At 42.2% G+C, this 18167-nt stretch overlaps 1 protein-coding gene and 1 long non-coding RNA gene across 5 annotated transcripts in view; one reads left to right on the top strand and one right to left on the bottom strand.

The window, feature by feature from the left end:
- On the bottom strand, positions 1 to 6120 carry LOC134293665 (uncharacterized). The gene is made up of 2 exons (XR_010000612.1): positions 5936 to 6120; positions 1 to 672 (listed from the first exon to the last, which is right to left on the bottom strand). It is a non-coding gene; the product is annotated as an uncharacterized LOC134293665 (long non-coding RNA).
- bean1 (brain expressed associated with NEDD4 1) overlaps positions 6079 to 18167 on the top strand; it is a 44874-nt gene continuing 32785 nt past the window's right edge. Inside the window, exons 1-3 of one of the 4 annotated variants that reach the window (XM_062961898.1) lie at positions 6079 to 6241; positions 13077 to 13121; positions 17840 to 17974. In XM_062961898.1, coding sequence (XP_062817968.1) covers positions 6211 to 6241; positions 13077 to 13121; positions 17840 to 17974 — 211 coding nt within the window. In that variant the 5' untranslated portion in view covers positions 6079 to 6210. Of the gene's footprint in view, positions 6242 to 13046; positions 13122 to 17839; positions 17975 to 18167 lie in introns of those variants that run through there. The other 3 variants (XM_062961897.1, XM_062961900.1, XM_062961899.1) reach the window with 3 other exon arrangements.

The following is an 18167-nucleotide window of genomic DNA, read 5'->3' as shown; positions in this document are numbered from 1 at the left end:
TGAGAGCCAAAATATAGTTTATTAAAGTAATAGTCCAAAAATAGTTCAGTAAATTAACAGAGACTAGAAACACTTATCTACAGTGTTATCAGGCAGTCAAAGCAGGAAAACCGCCAAAAGCATTAATTGGCATATAATCCGGATTACCAGAGATATAATCCGGATTTAACATAAGGTACTTGAACTCAACCCAAAAGCTCAAAATGGGCTTAAAATGGCAAAACAAACAAAGGCAAACAGTTATGAAGCCCCAAAAACTTTCCCAAAACCCAGAAGTACAACAGCGATTCCAAACTGAAACAAAAACCCAAACCGGGCTAAAAAGCTCTTTGCTGTGAGTGGCAAAAACAAGCGAAACTGGAAGACGCTGTAGAGTTAGCGGCAAACCGCTGCAGAGACAAACGCCGAGCCAGGAATTAAAGGAGCAGAACGCTGTAACGTAGTCAAGCCGGTCCGAAGTCGGGATAAGAAGAACGCGTCAGGGTCGGAAACAAAGCCAGTAGTCAGCAACAGTAGACAGCCACAGAGACGGGAACGACACCAAGCCGAGTTTGGGAGCGAAGAGATAAGCCGAGTTGAGTTCCAGTCCCAGGTCCAAAGGGTGAAGTCGTCACAAGAAGGTCCACGTCATGGAATGGCACAAAGAGCCAAGACAACGGCGGCGAACAGCAGCTAATACAAAATAGTAATAACAGTGCAGTCCAGGGAAACCCACACAATTCCAGCCCTCCATTGAATAATAACCCGGATTAAATTTACATCTGTTGCAAAGTCCCAAGCCAGTCTTCAGAATCACGTACAGGAAACCCAATGGCGCCCAGCAACACCTTGCCACACGCAAAGCATAATGACCAAACATCCCCAATTTATTTAGGTTTCCTTGGGCGTCCAAACCTCTAACGCCCTAGGATCAGGTGTCCCACACTCCTCATCAGAATCTGAGCTCCAAACAGCCAACGCCCTTGGATCAGGCGTCCCAAACTCCTCATCAGAATCAAGATCATCCTGCCCACACCCAACTCTATCCACACCTGTGGAACTACCCTCATTCCTCCAGGCAGACCATGTAGGATCTGCTTCTGAAGATACCCAAGCCTCTCCAGCATCCACAGCCTCCATGGAACCAGATTCCTCCCCAAGATCCTCCGGAGCCCGTGCCCAATCTATGCCAACTTCTTCCGTCACCACTGGTTCCTCAGCATCCATTTCCAGCTCAAGCTCCCCTCCCAAGTCCCCACATGAATCTTCCTCGGAAGACTCCTCATCAATCTTCCTGATTCTCTTCCTGTATAAATCTTCCAGCGAGCCCTCCTCGTGAGGGTTCTTCCTTCCTCTCCTGATCCCTCCATTATCACTCACAGCCTCAGAAGACTCATTCACAGCAAACCTTTTAAAAGATGCCTTATTGAGCAACAGTCTGCCTGGAAGTGCAAGTAATGCATTTCAAGTGGGTTACACTGGATATTGCCCGACATGTGCTTTGTCCTGTGCTCATTTAAGTAGCATGCTTTTCAGAAACAATCATTTTTAATCTTTCCCTAAAATTCAGCTCTTTCTTCCAGCACAGGTTTTGTATTCTCTGATCCAAAGAAAGAAGTCCCTCTTTGTACTTTCAAGTCTCGGCCCCTTAAATCTCTCTCGCATTCTACTCTAAATGGATTGCCTTTAGCCTCAATCTACTTCTGAGCCTTTTGTGGGTGCTATTCCTTCCTGTGCCTATGCCCTTGACCCTCCCACCCTCCCTCTTGCTCCAAAAGACGTTGGCATTATTACATACAAAGAACTGCTGCTCAGCCGTCTTCCTGTGTGTTCACTCTTGGCAGGTCAAGTTTATTTAAAACAGACTTTCTCAGAATAAATGTGTGCTGCATTCTCATAAGGGTTCATTTGACATTTGCAGTGGCCAGAGCTCTAAAGTGGAATTCTCTGCTCACTTCATAACAAGAGAACAATCCAGGAGGATACAAAGAGATGCTAAGGAAGGTCTCTGGGGAATCTCAGTTTCATACAAAAGGGGGGGGGGGGGGGGGGAGAAACAGCGAGCTTTGAAAGTTTCACCTCCAGAATTAAACAAGGCTTGTAAGTGAAATGTAGCACCAGCTTAAAATCATAGAATCACAGCTTTCTCTATATATATAAAAGAGTGATAGCATCCTGGCGACCGACAAAACAACAAAACTAAAGGCTCCCCAACCTCGAAATTTGATAACACAAACCATCATCCACGCCTCCAGGTTGATACAACAAAAGGAAAAGGAAAATAAAGTCCTAATTAGAGGGAGAGGAAGACTTGTTTTTATCCAATTGCTGCCAGTTAGAAGGCTAAGCTCCACCCACACATGACCTTGGAGGAGTCTACAGACAACGCCGGCTCTTCGGCTTAGAAATGGAGATGAGCACCAACCCCCAGAGTCAGGGGAAAACGTTTACCCTTTACCTTAACTACCACCAATTCCTCAATACTTTATTTCCCATACCACCATACTTCCCCACAGCAACGCGTGGCCGGGCACAGCTAGTGGTTAAGTAAATCATTAAAACTAACAAGTAATATTAGGTGATGGTTCAGATTGCTGCTGAAGGTGTTGGGAATGGTGGAAGTTGAAGTCCAAAACACCATGTGGGCTAGACAAAACTACAGTTAGGTGGATCTGTAATTGGTTAAGCGAACGAACCCAAAGAGTGCTCACCAATGAATCTTCTTCATCTTGGAAAGAAGTCACGAGTGGAGTGCCGCAGGGTTCCATCCTGGGCCTGGTTCTGTTCAACATCTTTATTAACGACTTAGACAAAGGGTTAGAAGGCACGATCATCACGTTTGCAGGTGACACCAAACTGGGAGGGATAGCTAACACTCCAGAAGACAGGAGCAGAATTCAAAATGATCTTGACAGATTAGAGAGATGGGCCGAAACTAACAAAATGAAGTTCAACAGAGACAAATGAAAGATACTCCACTTCAGCAGAAAAAATGAAATGCAAAGATACAGAATGGGGGACGATGCCTGGCTCGACAGCAGTACGTGTGAAAAAGATCTTGGAGTCCTCGTGGACAACAAGTTAAACATGAGCCTACAATGTGATGCGGTGGCGAAAAAAGCCAATGGGATTTTGGCCTGCATCAATAGGAGTATAGTGTTGTGATGACTCATGGGCCATGTAGTCCCGTTCCTAGTACTATTGTGGCAGATGAAGAGGAAAACTTGGGTTTCCCACCGTTTCAGCCAGAATTGGAGCCCTTGCACCTGCAAGATGTTTGCCCACAAGAAGTCAGCCAAACAAGCCTTGAGCAGAAATCTCCCCCATTTTCTCGCCGGAATTATTATTATCGAGATAGAGGCGCTAGGGAGGCGATTCGCAGAAGCGCCAGGATTGCTGCCAGACAATTAGCTGATTAAGCCTGTTTCCCTTGGGAAATCTTAAGGAGTCATGCATCTGGACACAGTATGGGTTTCGTTTCTTGTTTCCCAGGGAAAGTGTTCCTTGGCGGGAAAACAAGATCCTATATAGGTGTTTACCCGCAAAGAAATACTTGCTGAGTCAATTCGTCACCTTGTGGAGTGAGATTGTGTGTGGACTACGCTACTCCAGTCCCTTGCCTCCAGGACCAAGTTCCAAGCCTTGTTTCACGGACCTCGTTCTTGCATCCAGCTTTCCTTGTTTCCACGGACCTCGCCACGGACCTTGTCCTTGTTTCTTGCCTCTTGTTGCCACGTATCAAGCCTTGTTGCCAAGAATCTAGTTTGCTTCCAGCCTTGTTGACAAGCTCCATTGGATTAAAGGACCCTGTCATTTCCCCACACTTTGCTTGGCAAAGTGTGTGTTTCGGTTATTGGATTATAACTTTGGACTCTAATATCACATATTGGACATTGTTTTCTTGGACTATATTTGACCTTTCCTGAAAGGTCTACTTCTGAACTATATTCTTCACTTGTTTTTATTGACTTTATATATTCCTTTAATAAAGATATTAGATAGATTCTGGTCTCTGCGCATGGTTATTGGTGCTCTGCAGTCTGGGTCCTGACAAGTGTCTAGATCCAGGGAAGTCATGCTCCCCCTCTATTCTGCCTTGGTCAGACCACACTGGGAATACTGCGTCCAATTCTGGGCACCGCAATTAAAGGGATGTTGATGAGCTGGAAAGCGTCCAGAGGAGGGCGACTAAAATGATCAAGGGTCTGGAGAACAAGCCCTATGAGGAGCGGCTTAAAGAGCTGGGCATGTTTAGCCTTCAGAAGAGAAGGCTGAGAGGAGACATGATAGCCATGTACAAATACGTGAAGGGAAGTCATAGGGAGGAGGGAACAAGATTGTTTTCTGTTGTCCTGGAGACTAGGATGAGGAACAATGGCTTCAAACTACAGGGAAGGAGATTCCACCTGAACATCAGGAAGAACTTCCTCACTGTGAGAAAGGCTGTTCGGTAGTGGAACTCTCTCCCCCGGACTGTGGCGGAGGCTCTTTCTTTGGAGGCTTTTAAGCAGAGGCTGGATGGCCATCTGTCGAAGGTGCTTTAAATATGATTTCCTGCTTCTTGGCAGGGGGTTGGACTGGATAGCCCACGAGATCTCTTCCAATTCTACTATTTTATGATTCTATGTGGCCACTGGCATGACTGCATGGAGCGCCATTACCTTCCTGCCTGAGCAGTACCTATTGATCTACTCACATTTGCATGTTTTCAAACTTTTTTTTTTCGTGTCAGGAGCAACTGGAGTTGCTTCTGGAGCGAGAGAATTGGCCATCTGCAAGGACGTTGCCCAGGGGATGTTTTGATGTTTTACCATCCTTGTGGGAGGCTACTCTCATGTCCCCGCATGGAGCTGGAGCTGATAGAGGGAGCTCATCCGCACTCTCCCCGGGTGGGATTCGAACCTGGCAGCCTTCAGGTCAGCAACCCAACCTTCAAGTCACGAGGTTTTTATCCCCTGGGCCACCGGAGGTTTTCGAACTGCTAGGTTGGCAGAAGCTGGGGCTAAGAGCGGGCGCTCACTCAGCTCCCGGGATTTGAACCTGCGACGTTTCGGTCTGCAAGTTCAGCAGCTCAGTGCTTTAACACATTTATTTATTTATTTATTTATTACAATATTTATATCCCGCCCTTCTCACCCAACAGGGGACTCAGGGCGGCTTACAATAAAAGCATATACAGTAGAGTCTCACTTATCCAACACTCGCTTATCCAAGCTTCTGGATTATCCAACACATTTTTGTAGTCAATGTTTTCAATATATTGTGATATTTTGGTGCTAAATTCATAAATACAGTAATTACTATATAGCATTACTGTGTACTGAACTACTTTTTCTGCCAAATTTGTTGTCTAACATGATATTTTGGTGCTTCATTTGTAAAATCATAACCTAATTTGATGTTTAATAGGCTTTTCCTTAATGCCTCCTTATCATCCAACATATTCGCTTATCCAACATTCTGCCGGCCCGTTTATGTTGGATAAGTGAGACTCTACTGTATATAAAAATTATACAGTACAATATAAATCAGTTAAAAAATTATAACTGATAAAAACACATTATAAAATGTACAGTGTAGATATGTGAGATTAGATTACACATTATAAGATAAAACACATTATAAAATATAGGTAGACGTGTTCCGTTCAAAAAATCCCAGTCCTTCCCATGCTGGGTATATAGGCATTATTATTATCATTTCAATAACACTAAAAAAAAAAAACAGGTAACGTTTTCCCCTGACATTAAGTCCAGTCATGTCTGACTCTGGGGGTTGGTGCTCATCTCCATTTCGAAGCCGAAGAGCCGGCGTTGTCCGTAGACTCCTCCAAGGTCATGTGGCCACTGGCATGACTGCATGGAGCGCTATAACACTATGTAACAAAATTTGCAATTTTTCTTTTTCAGTTCCTGTTTTGAAAGTGTTCTTTCCCCTTTAATTGTGCGGTCCTTACTTGGAGCGGAGTTGTTCTACTCCAGAAACTTCGAGCGGAAATGGAGCGAAGGCATCCCGGAAAAGGGCTCCTTTTCGGTTGCCATGGTAACACCGTCCCTGGTCCTTCCTGCGCGGAAGGCGAGAGAGAGAAGCGGAGAAGGAAAAGGCTTTGGAGGGGGAGGAGCCTCTCGCAAGCCACGCCCCCTCCGCCTCCTCGCTGCTGCTTCTCCTGCTGCTTTCTCTCAGTCAGCGCCAGGGAAGCCAGGAAGGAAGGGCCTCTCGCTGTGGCTGCGGATGGAGAGGAAGGCCTCTTGGATGGGCTCAGGTGAGGAGGAGCAGGAGGATGGATGATCTGTCCCCGGCCATCATCATCATCTTATTATTATTACTATATTTTAGTTTTATTATTATATTAAATTATTATGTTTCTATGAGCCATCATCATATAATTATTATTATATTATATTTTAGTTTTATTATTATATTATTATTTTATTATGTCACAGCAAACAAGATAGACATGCTGGATTTTGTATCACAAAATCACAAGTCGAACACTTCCTAAGTGTCTAGGACTGTGTGATGTCTTTTCAGATTGAGATCCCAGTAGGGTGGCCTTTTGCAGTTGTCAGATCATAATTTTGTCAATGTCTGTTGTTTCCAAATGCCGGCTGAGATCTTTTGGCACGGCACCCAGTGTGCCCATCACCACCTGCACTGGTTTCTGCCAGAGTCTTTGAAGTTCAGTCTTGAGGTCCTGATAGCGGCTGAGTTTTTCCTGTTGTTTTTCGTCAATGCGACTGTCACCTGGGATGGCGACATCAATGATCCAAAACTTTTTCTTTTCCACAACTGTGATGTCTGGTGTGTTGTGTTCCAGAACTTTGTCAGTCTGGATTCGGAAGTCCCACTCCAATTCTCCAATACTTTTGCAGGTTTGCAATCCCACCAGTTCTTTGCTGCTGGAAGGTGGTACTTGAGGCATAAGTTCCAATGAATCATTTGGGCCACATAGTTGTGCCTCTGTTTGTAGTCTATCTGTGCGATTTTCTTACAGCAGCTGAGGATGTGATCAATGGTTTCGTCAGCTTCCTTGCACAGTCTGCATTTTGGGTCATCAGCTGATTTTTCGATCTTGGCCTTAATTTTTATTATTACAGTAGAGTCTCGCTTATCCAACGTAAACGGGCCAGCAGAATGTTGGATAAGCGAATATGTTGGATAATGAGAGATTAAGGAAAAGCCTATTAAACATCAAATTAGGTTATGATTTTACAAATTAAGCATCAAAACATCATGTTATACAACAAATTTGACAAAAAAAGTAGTTCAATACACAGTAATGCTATGTAGTAATTACTGTATTTACGAATTTAGCACCATAATATCACGATGCATTGAAAACATTGACTACAAAAATGCGTTGGATAATCCAGAATGTTGAATAAGCGAGTGTTGGATAAGTGAGACTCTACTGTACTTTTGCAGGAATGTGATCCCACCAGTTCTTTACTGCTGGGAGGTGGTACTTGAGGCATAAGTTCCAATGAATCATTTGGACCACATAGTTGTGCCTCTGTTTGTAGTCTGTCTGTGCAGTTTTCTTACAGCAGCTGAGGAGATGATCAATGGTTTCGTCAGTTTCCTTGCACAGTCTGCATTTTGGGTTATCAGCTGATTTTTTTCGATCTTGGCCTTAATTTTTATTATTATATTAAATTATTATGTTTTATGAGCCATCATAATACAATTATTATTATATTATATTTTAGTTTTATTATTATATTACATTATTATGATTTTGAGATTATTTTATTCCATTATGATTGCTATATTTTATTATTGTTTTATTATACTTCATGGAATCATGTACAATTCACAAGAGTACAGACCGGATTGTCCAAAATGAACCAAATGAATCTCAACCAGGGCTAATATAAGATACTACACTTAGGCAGAAAAAAGCGAAATGCACAGAGACAGGAAGGGTGAGGCCTGGCTCCACAACAGTCCATGTGAGAAAGATCTTGGTGTCTGTGTGGACAACAACTGGAGCATGAGCCAACAGTAGGATGCAGCAGCTAAGGCCCCTTCCACACAGCTATATAAAATATACATTGAACTGGATTATATGGCTTGTTTACTTACTCAAGCGATCCCTTTTGTCCAAGTATGATGGCCTTCCAAGTGTAGTATATAATATAATATAATAATCATAAGGTAAAGGTTTCCCCTGATGTTAAGTCCAGTCGTGACCGACTCTGGGGGTTGGTGCTCATCCCCATTTCTAAGCCAAAGAGCCGGCGTTGTCCGTAGACACCTCCAAGGTCATGTGGCTGGCATGACTGCATGGAACGCCGTTACCTTCCTGCCAGAGCAATACCTATTGATCTACTCACATTGGCATGTTTTCAAACTGCTAGGTTGGCAGAAGCTGGGGCTAAGAGTGGGCGCTCATTCCGCTCCCCAGATTCGAACCTGTGATCTTTTGGTCCGCAAGTTCATCAGCTCAGCGCTTTAACACACTGCTTCTACTAATAATATAATATATTGTATATGAATATAATATTAATAATATTATTAAAATTTAATACAATATAATAATAATAATACACTATTATAATGGTATATTTATATTACATGTAATATTACTAATAATATTACAATATTTTTATTTATTTATTAGCAACATTTATATCCCGCCCTTCTCACCCCGAAGGGGACTCAGGACGGTTTACAAGTATATATACATACAATATACTAGTGTTATAGCACAATATAGCAATATATAATGCTTATATTGTGCTATAAGAATAATATAATATATTGTATGTACATATGACTTGTAAGTCACCCTGAGTCCCCTGCGGGGTGAGAAGAGCGGGGTATAAATGTCGCTAATAAATAAATAAAATAAATTAATAGTATCCTGGCGGTGGATACATAGGTGACTGTAGAGCCCTATTTTGACCCGCATGTTCTTCAACATTAAAGACATTGGTTTCAAGGTGGAAGGCAGTCCCAGACAGGGTTGGTTTGATGCGCCTTCCTCTTGGCACATTTCTCCCTTTCACCCGCCATTCATGCCTCTTCAAATTCCACAACACTGCTGGTCACAGCTGACCTCCAGTTAGAATGCTCAAGGGCCAGGATGTCCCAGTTCTTGGTGTCTGTGCCACAATTTTTAAGCTTAGCTTTAAGTGCATGGTGGCGCAGCAGGTTAAACTGCTGAGCTACTGAACTTGCTGACCAAAAGGTCGGCAGTTCGAATCGGGGGAGCGGGATGAGTTCCCGCTGTTAGCCCGAACTTCTGCCAACCTAGCAGTTCGAAAACATGCAAATGTGAGTAGATCAATAGGTACCGCTCCAGTGGGAAGGTAACAATGCTCCATGCAGTCATGTCGGCCACATGACCTTGGAGGTGTCTACGGACAACGGCGGCTCTTCGGCCTAGAAATAGAGATGAGCAACAACCCCAGAGTCGGACACAATTGGACATAATGTCAGGCGAAAACCTTTACCTTTACCTTACTTTAAGCCCATCTTTAAATCTCTTTTCCTGTCCACCAACATTCCGTTTTCCGTTCTTGAGTTGGGAGTATAGTAATACTTTGGGAGACAATATGGCCAGTCCAGCGGAGTTGATAGCATAGGAGCTTCGCTTTAATACTGGTGGTCTTTGCTTCTTCCAGCACACCGACATTTGTCCGCCTGTCTTGCCAAGAGATTTGCAGGATTTTTCGGAGGCAACGCTGATGAAATAATTCCAGGAGTTGAGTGTGACATCTGTGGACAGTCCACATTTTGCAGGCTTATAACAGGTTTGGGAGGACAGTAGCTTTATAAACAAGCACCTTGGTATCCCAATCCTCAAACACTCTCTGCTTCATTTGCAAAAATGCTGCACTTGCAGAGCTCAGTGTTGTATTTCAGTTTCACATTGAACTGTATCATATGGCAGTGTGGACTCAGATAATCCAGTTCAAAGCAGATATTGTGGATTTTTTTCACATCAGGAATGACTTCAGAATTATTGTAGATTATCTGCCTTGATATTCTGGGTTATATGGCTGTGTGGAAGGGCCCTAAGAAAACCAATGAGATTTAGTGTCTAGATCAGCGGTTCCCAACCTTTGGGCCTCCGGGTGTTTTGAACTCCAGCTCCCACAGTTCCTAACAGCTGGTAAACTTGCTGGGATTTCTGGGAGTTGAAGTCCAAGAAACTTGGAGGCCCAAAGATTGGAAACCACTGGTCTAAATCAAGGGAAGTCACGATGTCTTTGTATTCTGCTCTGGTTAGACCTCACCTGGAGAAATCTCAAAAGAGATATTGACAAACTGGAAGGTGTCCCGAGGAGGACAACTAAAATGATCAAAGGTCTGGAGAGCATGAATCCCAATGAAGAGCATCTTACTGAACTGGGTATTTAGCCTGCAGAAAATAAGGTTGTGAGAAGTCATGTTAGCCTTATATAAATATGTGAAAGGATGTTGTAAGGAAGAGGAAGCAGGCTTGTTTTCTGCTGCACTTGAAACTAGGACTCGGAATGATATTTGTTTTACTGTTCTAATGTAGCACAAATCCTATGTTCTTTAGAGGATTTTAAACAGAAGCTGAATGGCTATCTGTTGGGGATGCTTTGATTGTGCTTTTTCTGCATGGCAGAAGAGGGTTGTACTGGATGGTCCTTGAGGTCTCTTCAAACTCTACAATTCTATGATTCTCTTGCTCTCTTTTATACAGACTAACACATATATTGTTTTTATGTGAGAGATAAATACCATATTTATTCGAGACTAATACTGTACTTACTTTCTTTGGTTAAAGAACCTTGCCAAAATCAGGGTGTGCATTAGATTTGTTTCATACAATAGTCTTCGTGCTGAGCCAAAGCAAAAGCTGCTTCAGGAGCTCCTCTTTGAGGGACCTAATCTCTAACTAAATGGCCAGGACTCAATGCCATGCCATCCTGGGATTTGTAGTTTGGTGAGGCACCAGCATTCTTTGTCAAACTACAGCCTCCAGGATTCCATAGCATTGAACCAAGGCAGTTAAACTGAATTCATTATACAGCATAGATGCACCCCAAGGCTTTCTTTTCCATGACTGAAAGCTTTGGTGTTCTAACACAAACTATCTATCTATTCTATCTATATATATAAAAGAGTGATGGAATCCTGGCGACCGACAAAACAACAAAACTAAACACCCCACAACCTCGAAAATTGACAGCACAACCCCTCATCCATGCCTCTAGGTTGATACAACAAAAAGAAAAGAAAAATAAAGTCCTAATTAGAGGGAGAGGAATAATTGTTTTTATCCAATTGCTGCCAGTTAGAAGGCTAAGCTCTGCCCACTTGGTCTCCTAGCAACCCACTCAGCCCAGGGGACAGGCCTCTTCCACACTGCCTGTAAAATACAGACACCACTAGACAATGCCACAGCAACGCGTGGCCGGGCACAGCTAGTACACATAATAAAAGTGAAAATAATAGAGCTTTTGATCTACGTTAATTTTATCAATATTTGTATGTATATTTTTATCCTTTACAATTTTATCTTGTAAATCGCCTAGAGCATCTTGGATGGAGGGCGATTAATAAGTAATTAAATGATGATGATGATGATGATGATGATGAAAATATGCATGTGTGTATGCATTAGATTTGCTTCATACAATAGTCTTCGTGCTGAGCCAAAGCAAAAGGAGAAGCTGGGATGTATATTTCACCTGCAATCTAAGAACACTCTGAACTCCACTAACGATGGATCTGGAACTAACTTGGCACACAGAACCCCCATAACTAACTGAACATACTGCAGGGGTTTGTGGGAAAAGACCTTGATTTTGGGAGTTATAGTTCACCCTTATCCAGAGAGCACTGAACCCAGCCAACAGTGGATCTGGACCAAACTTGGTACACGGACCCAACATGGCTGTCTGTGAACACTGGCAGAGTTTGGGGGTGACTGCCCTTGGCATGTGGGAGTTGTAGTTCTCTCTTATCCAGGGAGCACTAAATCCAGTCGACATCAGATCTGGATCAAACTTGGCACACTTGACATAACATGGCCAACTGTGCATTCAGGTCTGGTTTGAGGGTGATTGTCCTTTGCATATGGGAATAGTAGTTCACTATTATCCAGAGAGCACTGAACACAGCCGACAAATACCCTTTTCAAATCACCCGGGCACTGCCTGGTCCCCAAGCTAGTTGTTTGCAATGAAGAAATTATACACAGGCAGCACAGGGGGGTGTTCTCTCTACCAGCTCCCCATTCCACCATCCACAGTGAACAGTAGGAATAAGGTAGGTTTAAGCACGTAAATGTTCCATACGGTCCAATAGGAGGGCGAAGTGGTTGTTTAGTTTTAGATCTATTGATCCAATTTCATAGCCTTTGGCCTGAGTGTTCTGACCAGAATAGAACCATTAAAACAATGGGATTGACTTGTGTGTTGACTCATAGTTCAATAACGGCTCCAGTGGGAACAAAAGATTCTGGCAAAAGCTTTGTTTACATGTGCCAGGGACTAATGGTTTCAGAAAAAGAAATTGACACGTTTGCAGGTTTTCCCATTGGTCCACAATGGGAAAATAGCATTAAGATAGCCCTCCTGAACTGATTACCAGGATTTCCAACTATTAGCTATGTTGGGTATGGCTCTTGTGAGCAGTCCAATGGCATCTGGAGAGCCACATGAATCCCACCCCAATCTATAGTGCTTTTCAGTGCCTCTCCGAGGTTTCAGGTAGGATGCTTTCTTATCCGGGGAAGCTGGAGATTGAGCTGGCAAACCATTCAGACGCCCCATTATGGGTCTAATGCTCCCCCTCCCGGTATACCCTTTGAGACTAGAACATTTGTTGGTACAAATTGCTTCCTGGAAAAGGAAGCTTTCCAGAACGTCAGGGAATAACTAGATTGTGTTTCTGCTCACATGAAGCGAATGTTTAATGGATTCACAAAATCTGGCTAGTAAACTGAGTGGGTGTACTTTGACAGCGTCATGTACCATTCAATGGCATCTGCTGTGCAAACCAAAACAAACTGTTATTAAGACTCCTTCTTCTCTTTCTCTCTCATTCCCTCCTTTCTTTCCCCCTTCCTTTGCCCATTTTAGTCCTTTACCTCCATCTCTTTCTCATGCCAGGGACCGCTGTCCGTCTCGGAGCAGGCCACAACCACTCTAAGCCGTGTAAGTAAGCTACCGCTGTTTCAAGAATTTGTTGTCATGTCTGTGTTGGTATTTGCAACCCACCAAAATCTAGGTAGAACGTTCTCTTGAAACCTCAGTGAAGCAAAATGCTTTTTTTTTAAATTAAATTTTTATTAAGTTTTGTACATACCCTGTTTCCCCTAAAATAAGATATCCTCAGAAAATAAGACCTAGTAGAGGTTTTGCTGAATTGCTAAATATAAGGCCTCCCCCGAATGTAAGACCTAGCAAAGTTTTTGTTTGGAAGCATATCCTCCAAACAGAACACCAGAGCATGCAGGATTGGTAAATGTACATACCAGAGTGTTGTACATGGAAATAATGATAGTAACAAGAAATTCTTGATAGGATTCACAGTTTGTCTGGTTATGCTGGTTTGTGGTGACAACTACTGTACAGTATATAATAAATGTTCATTTTTTTGTTCAACAATAAATGTGAATTCTTCTTCATGGAAAAATAAGACATCCCCTGAAAATAAGACCTAGTACATCTTTGGGAGCAAAAATTAATATAAGACACTCTCTTATTTTCGGGGAAACATGGTAGTAGTGAGAAAGAAAAAATAACCACCGGTAGTAGTGGAGGAAAGAAAAAAAAACACAAGAACAGAAAAACAAAAAAAACAAACCGCAAAAAACAAACATATAACAAAATTAAAATGGGATACCACAAGAAAAATACAGAGAAACCCCCTGATACCTAATACCAAGTTTAAATTAATATAAGAGAATATAAGAACACAAAACAATTGAGATAAACAACAGGTCATAAAAAGCATCCCTAATCCACCGTGAAATCCTATAAACACAGAAGAAGAAAGCAAAGATAAAAGAGGAAAAGAGAGGGAAAGGCAAGAAAGAGATTTAATGGAAAGGAAACAAAGAAAAAGAAGGGGGAAAAATCATAATAATAAAATGACTTACATTTCTTTGAATGGTGTATTTAATATTTTGCCATCCGTTATTCTTCTATGCTTTTTAATTTTGTTGTCGAAGGCTTTCATGGGGTTATTTTGGCTACCAGTATTTTTAAAAAACTCTAAATTCAGGACATTAAATAAAGAACAACACTCAGAAGATAGGGAAATTCCACACAAGAAACAATCAGCTCCCAACAAAGGATTCCCCCAGGCAGGAAGCAGCCAAACTTTGAAACTGCAAGGCTATTCAATGTTAATCAAGCTGGCCAGTGGCAACATTCACACTTGCCTCCAACAGACAAGAGTTATTTCTCCCACCCTGGACATAACACAGATATATAAACCTCCCTTTCCTAGTTTCCACCATACCTCACAACCTCTGAGGATGTCTGCCATAGATGTGGGCAAAACGTCAGAAGAGAATGCTTTTGGAACATGGCCATACAGCCCGGAAAACTCACAGCAACCCAATTATTATTTGCTGTCAAGCCAGGCTTGAATTATGGTAACACTGTGAATGGCTGCCATTAATAGTTCAATTGCTTCAAAATCTTTATCTACCAATTGCTCAAAGCATAGAAAACAAATTCATATAAGCCGGTGGACTCCAAAGACATGCAAAACTAGAGTTGCCGATATTTAGGAATGCCTCCGAGGTTCCAGCATTTTCTCTTGGACTAGCTGTATAGAGAATTTCACATCATGATTAATTACATGCAATTGCATGCTATAAAAAATTAATACAACACCCTCAAGCTCAATACATTGAAGAGCAAATATGATCCTGATTTTGCAATCTGCTCTCTTATGGTGGATTAGTCTAAATTTCTCTTTCCTTGGCTTCAAAATAAAACCAATTTCAATTCTGCTACAGTTTTGGAGAAGAGGTAGATTTCAACCCTCAGAGACTGTCTGCTGGCAAGCAATACTTTAGCCGGAAGACTAAGAGGCTGTTGTTTATATGATACCGCACAGCTTGCACTCCTGTTCTGGCTGGTAGTCTGGTCCTGGCAGCAATAGGCCACTAGCCTTCTGCGCCTAAACAAAGGATGATTATGGTACATTTGTGGGCAAGTGGAGGCAGCCAAGTCCCATAACAATGGTGACAGAAGCTCTCAAGCATCTCTACAGGCCAGGGGTCCTCAAACTTTTAAAGCAGAGGACCAGTCCATAATCCTTCAGACTGTGGAGGGGCTGAATTATTATTTGAAAAAAAAAAAACCTGAACAAATTCCTATGTACACTGCACATGTCTTATTTGTAGTGCAAAACAACAACAATGAAAGAACAATACAATATTTAAAAATGAAAACAATTGTAACCAACACAAACCTATCAGGATTTCCATGGGAAGTGTGGGCCTGCTTCTGGCCAATGAGATAGTCAAGTGAATTAGGATTGTTGTTGTTGTTGTTGTTGTGTGCCTTCAAGTCATTTCAGACTTTGGCCGAGCCTAAGTCTAACATTAATTATTTATTTACTGCATTTATTTGCTACATTTATATCCCGTCCTTCTCACCCCGAAGGAGACTCAGAGCAGCTGTATGTACATACAATCTATATATATAAAAGGGTAATGAAATTTCGGCCTAGGACAAAACAACAAAACTACACATCCCAGAAACACTAAACTTGGCAACACAACCCCTCATCCATGCCTCTACGTTCATACAACAAAAAGAAAAGAAAAATAAAATCCTAATTGGAGGGAGAAGAATAATTTTTTTTATCCAATTACTACCAGTTAGAAGGCTAAGTTCCGCCCACTTGGTCTCCTAGCAACTCACTCAGCCTAGGGGACAGGCAGAGTTAGGCCTCACTTAGGCCTCTTCCACACTGTCTATAAAATACAGATTATCAGATTTTAACAGGATTACAGTATATGGCAGTGTAAACTCAAGGCCCTTCCACACAGCTATATAACCCATTTATAATCTTATATTATCTGCTTTGAACTGGATTATCTTGAGCCCACACTGCCATATAATCCACTTCAGTGTGCATTTTATACAACTGTGTAGAAGGGGCCTCATATAATCCAGTTCTAAGTAGATAATATAAGATTATAAATATAATATGTAATAATTACTGTGATATAATAATACAGAACAATATAATCTCTAAAATCAGTAAATAAAGAACAACACTCTGAAAGCATAAGCCACAGCAACGCGTGGTCAGGCAAAGCTAGTATATTATATTATTAGCATAACACAATATTAGCATTATATATTACTATATTGAACTATACCACTATACTGTAATATTATATGTAATATACAATTAATATTATTATATGGTATTATTATTAATATTATATTGTATAACATAATATTATTATCAATATTATATGTATGTACAATATATTATATTATTTAAAATGATATAAAATATTATATTTTAAAACTGAGGGCGGGGTCCAGGTAAATGACCTTGGAGGGCTGCATCTGGCCCCCGGGCCATAGTTTGGGGACCCCTGCTACAGGCTATCCAGCTTTCTGGGAAGCAGAGAAGTAGAATTATAGAATCATAATAATCATCACAATAGAGTTGGAAGAGACCACATGGGCCATCTAGCCCAACCCCATTCTGTCATGCTTGAAAAGCACCCCTGACAGATGGCTATCCAGCCTGTTTAAAGCCTCCAAAGAAAGAGCCTCCACCAGACACCGAAGCAGAGAATTCCACTGTTGAACAGCTCTTAAGGTCAAGATGTTCTTACTAATGTTCAGGTGGAATCTCCTTTCCTGTCATTCGAACCCATTGCCCTTGGTCCTAGAAACAAGCCTTATGACAAGCCTCTTCCTTATGACACCCTTTCAGATATTTAGACATGGTGTTCATGTCTCTTCTCAACCTTCTTTTCTGCAGGCTAAACATACCCAGCTCTTTAAGCTGCTCCCAGAGGGATCTTTGATTATTTTAGTTGTAGTGGATACTCTGGCTTTGGCAGAGTATCCACTGCCAAAGCCAGGCAAGGATTGGGAACAGTGAGGGGATGGAAGCAGTAGCAGAGGGAAGGCAGGAGCTGGCCTAACTAAGCAAGGAGGGGTGGAACAGCTATCTTCAGTGACTTGTGAGTAAACTGCTTACTCACAATCAATGTGCTTTCTCACAAGTAAACCAAAACAAGTATTTCTCCAGCAGTTCTCTGCCGGTGTCAGGATGTGATCGCCCAGCATTCACACTAGCTAAACTGTTCCCATCCTGCCAAAAGCAATTGGGGTGGAGATAGCCTAAATGATAAGAGCCATCTGGCTAGGAGGATTGATTTATGGCCTGCTCTGGTTTTCAAGCCTGGGAAAAGACAATCGACAGATAGGTGTGAATGTGGAAGGGGAGCTGGGGGGAAGTAGTAGTTTGATATGCTGGGGTCTTGGCGGGAAAGGGTTAGTACTAGCTTTGTGTTCATCTTGGCAAGAAGGATTTCAATAAAGCGTTTCCACGGAACTACCTGTGTGAGCTTGCATTGTGTCCTATAGCTTCCAAGGACTGACAGTCGGGGAGATGCTTGCAGCAGTGATCCCAAACAGGAAAGATAGCAGTGGCAAATCATGTTGCAGGAGGAGAGTTAAAACGGTACTGATTTAGATTTGGGGCGTGGAGCAATACCGTTTCAGTGCAGGATATGTGGTGCTAATGCGGTGAATCCAGAGCTGAATAATCTCAACTACAGCTAGGCTGTTTTGATGGTGTAGTTAAGCCCCTATTTAGTCCTTTATTCCTCAGAGTCTTATTCTTTGTTCTTTGGCTCACTGTTCTCTCCCACTCACAGATGAAAAGAGCACCGTGCCTTGCAAAAAAGAACAACTTCATTGTGGCAATGGACCCTGCTTGATGAACTGGCTGCGTTGCCGCTACAAGAAGGACTGTGGCAAAGACAATGTGTCAATCACAGTGGCATGTTCAGGTTAGCAATTTTTGGATGGTTTGGTGTGAAGCTGTCAAATTCATTTTGAATTCATGGACAGAGAATCCGTTGATATAGAGGGCCAACTATATATATACACACACACACATACACACACACACACACACACACACACATGCATACTAGCTGTGCCCGGCCACGCGTTGCTGTGGCGAAGTATGGTGGTATGGGA

The sequence above is a fragment of the Anolis carolinensis genome, unplaced genomic scaffold (genome assembly GCF_035594765.1).
Source record: "Anolis carolinensis isolate JA03-04 unplaced genomic scaffold, rAnoCar3.1.pri scaffold_9, whole genome shotgun sequence".
Classification (NCBI taxonomy): domain Eukaryota; kingdom Metazoa; phylum Chordata; class Lepidosauria; order Squamata; family Dactyloidae; genus Anolis; species Anolis carolinensis.
Note: the sequence above shows the minus strand (reverse complement) of the source record. Positions and strands in the feature narration are given on the sequence as shown.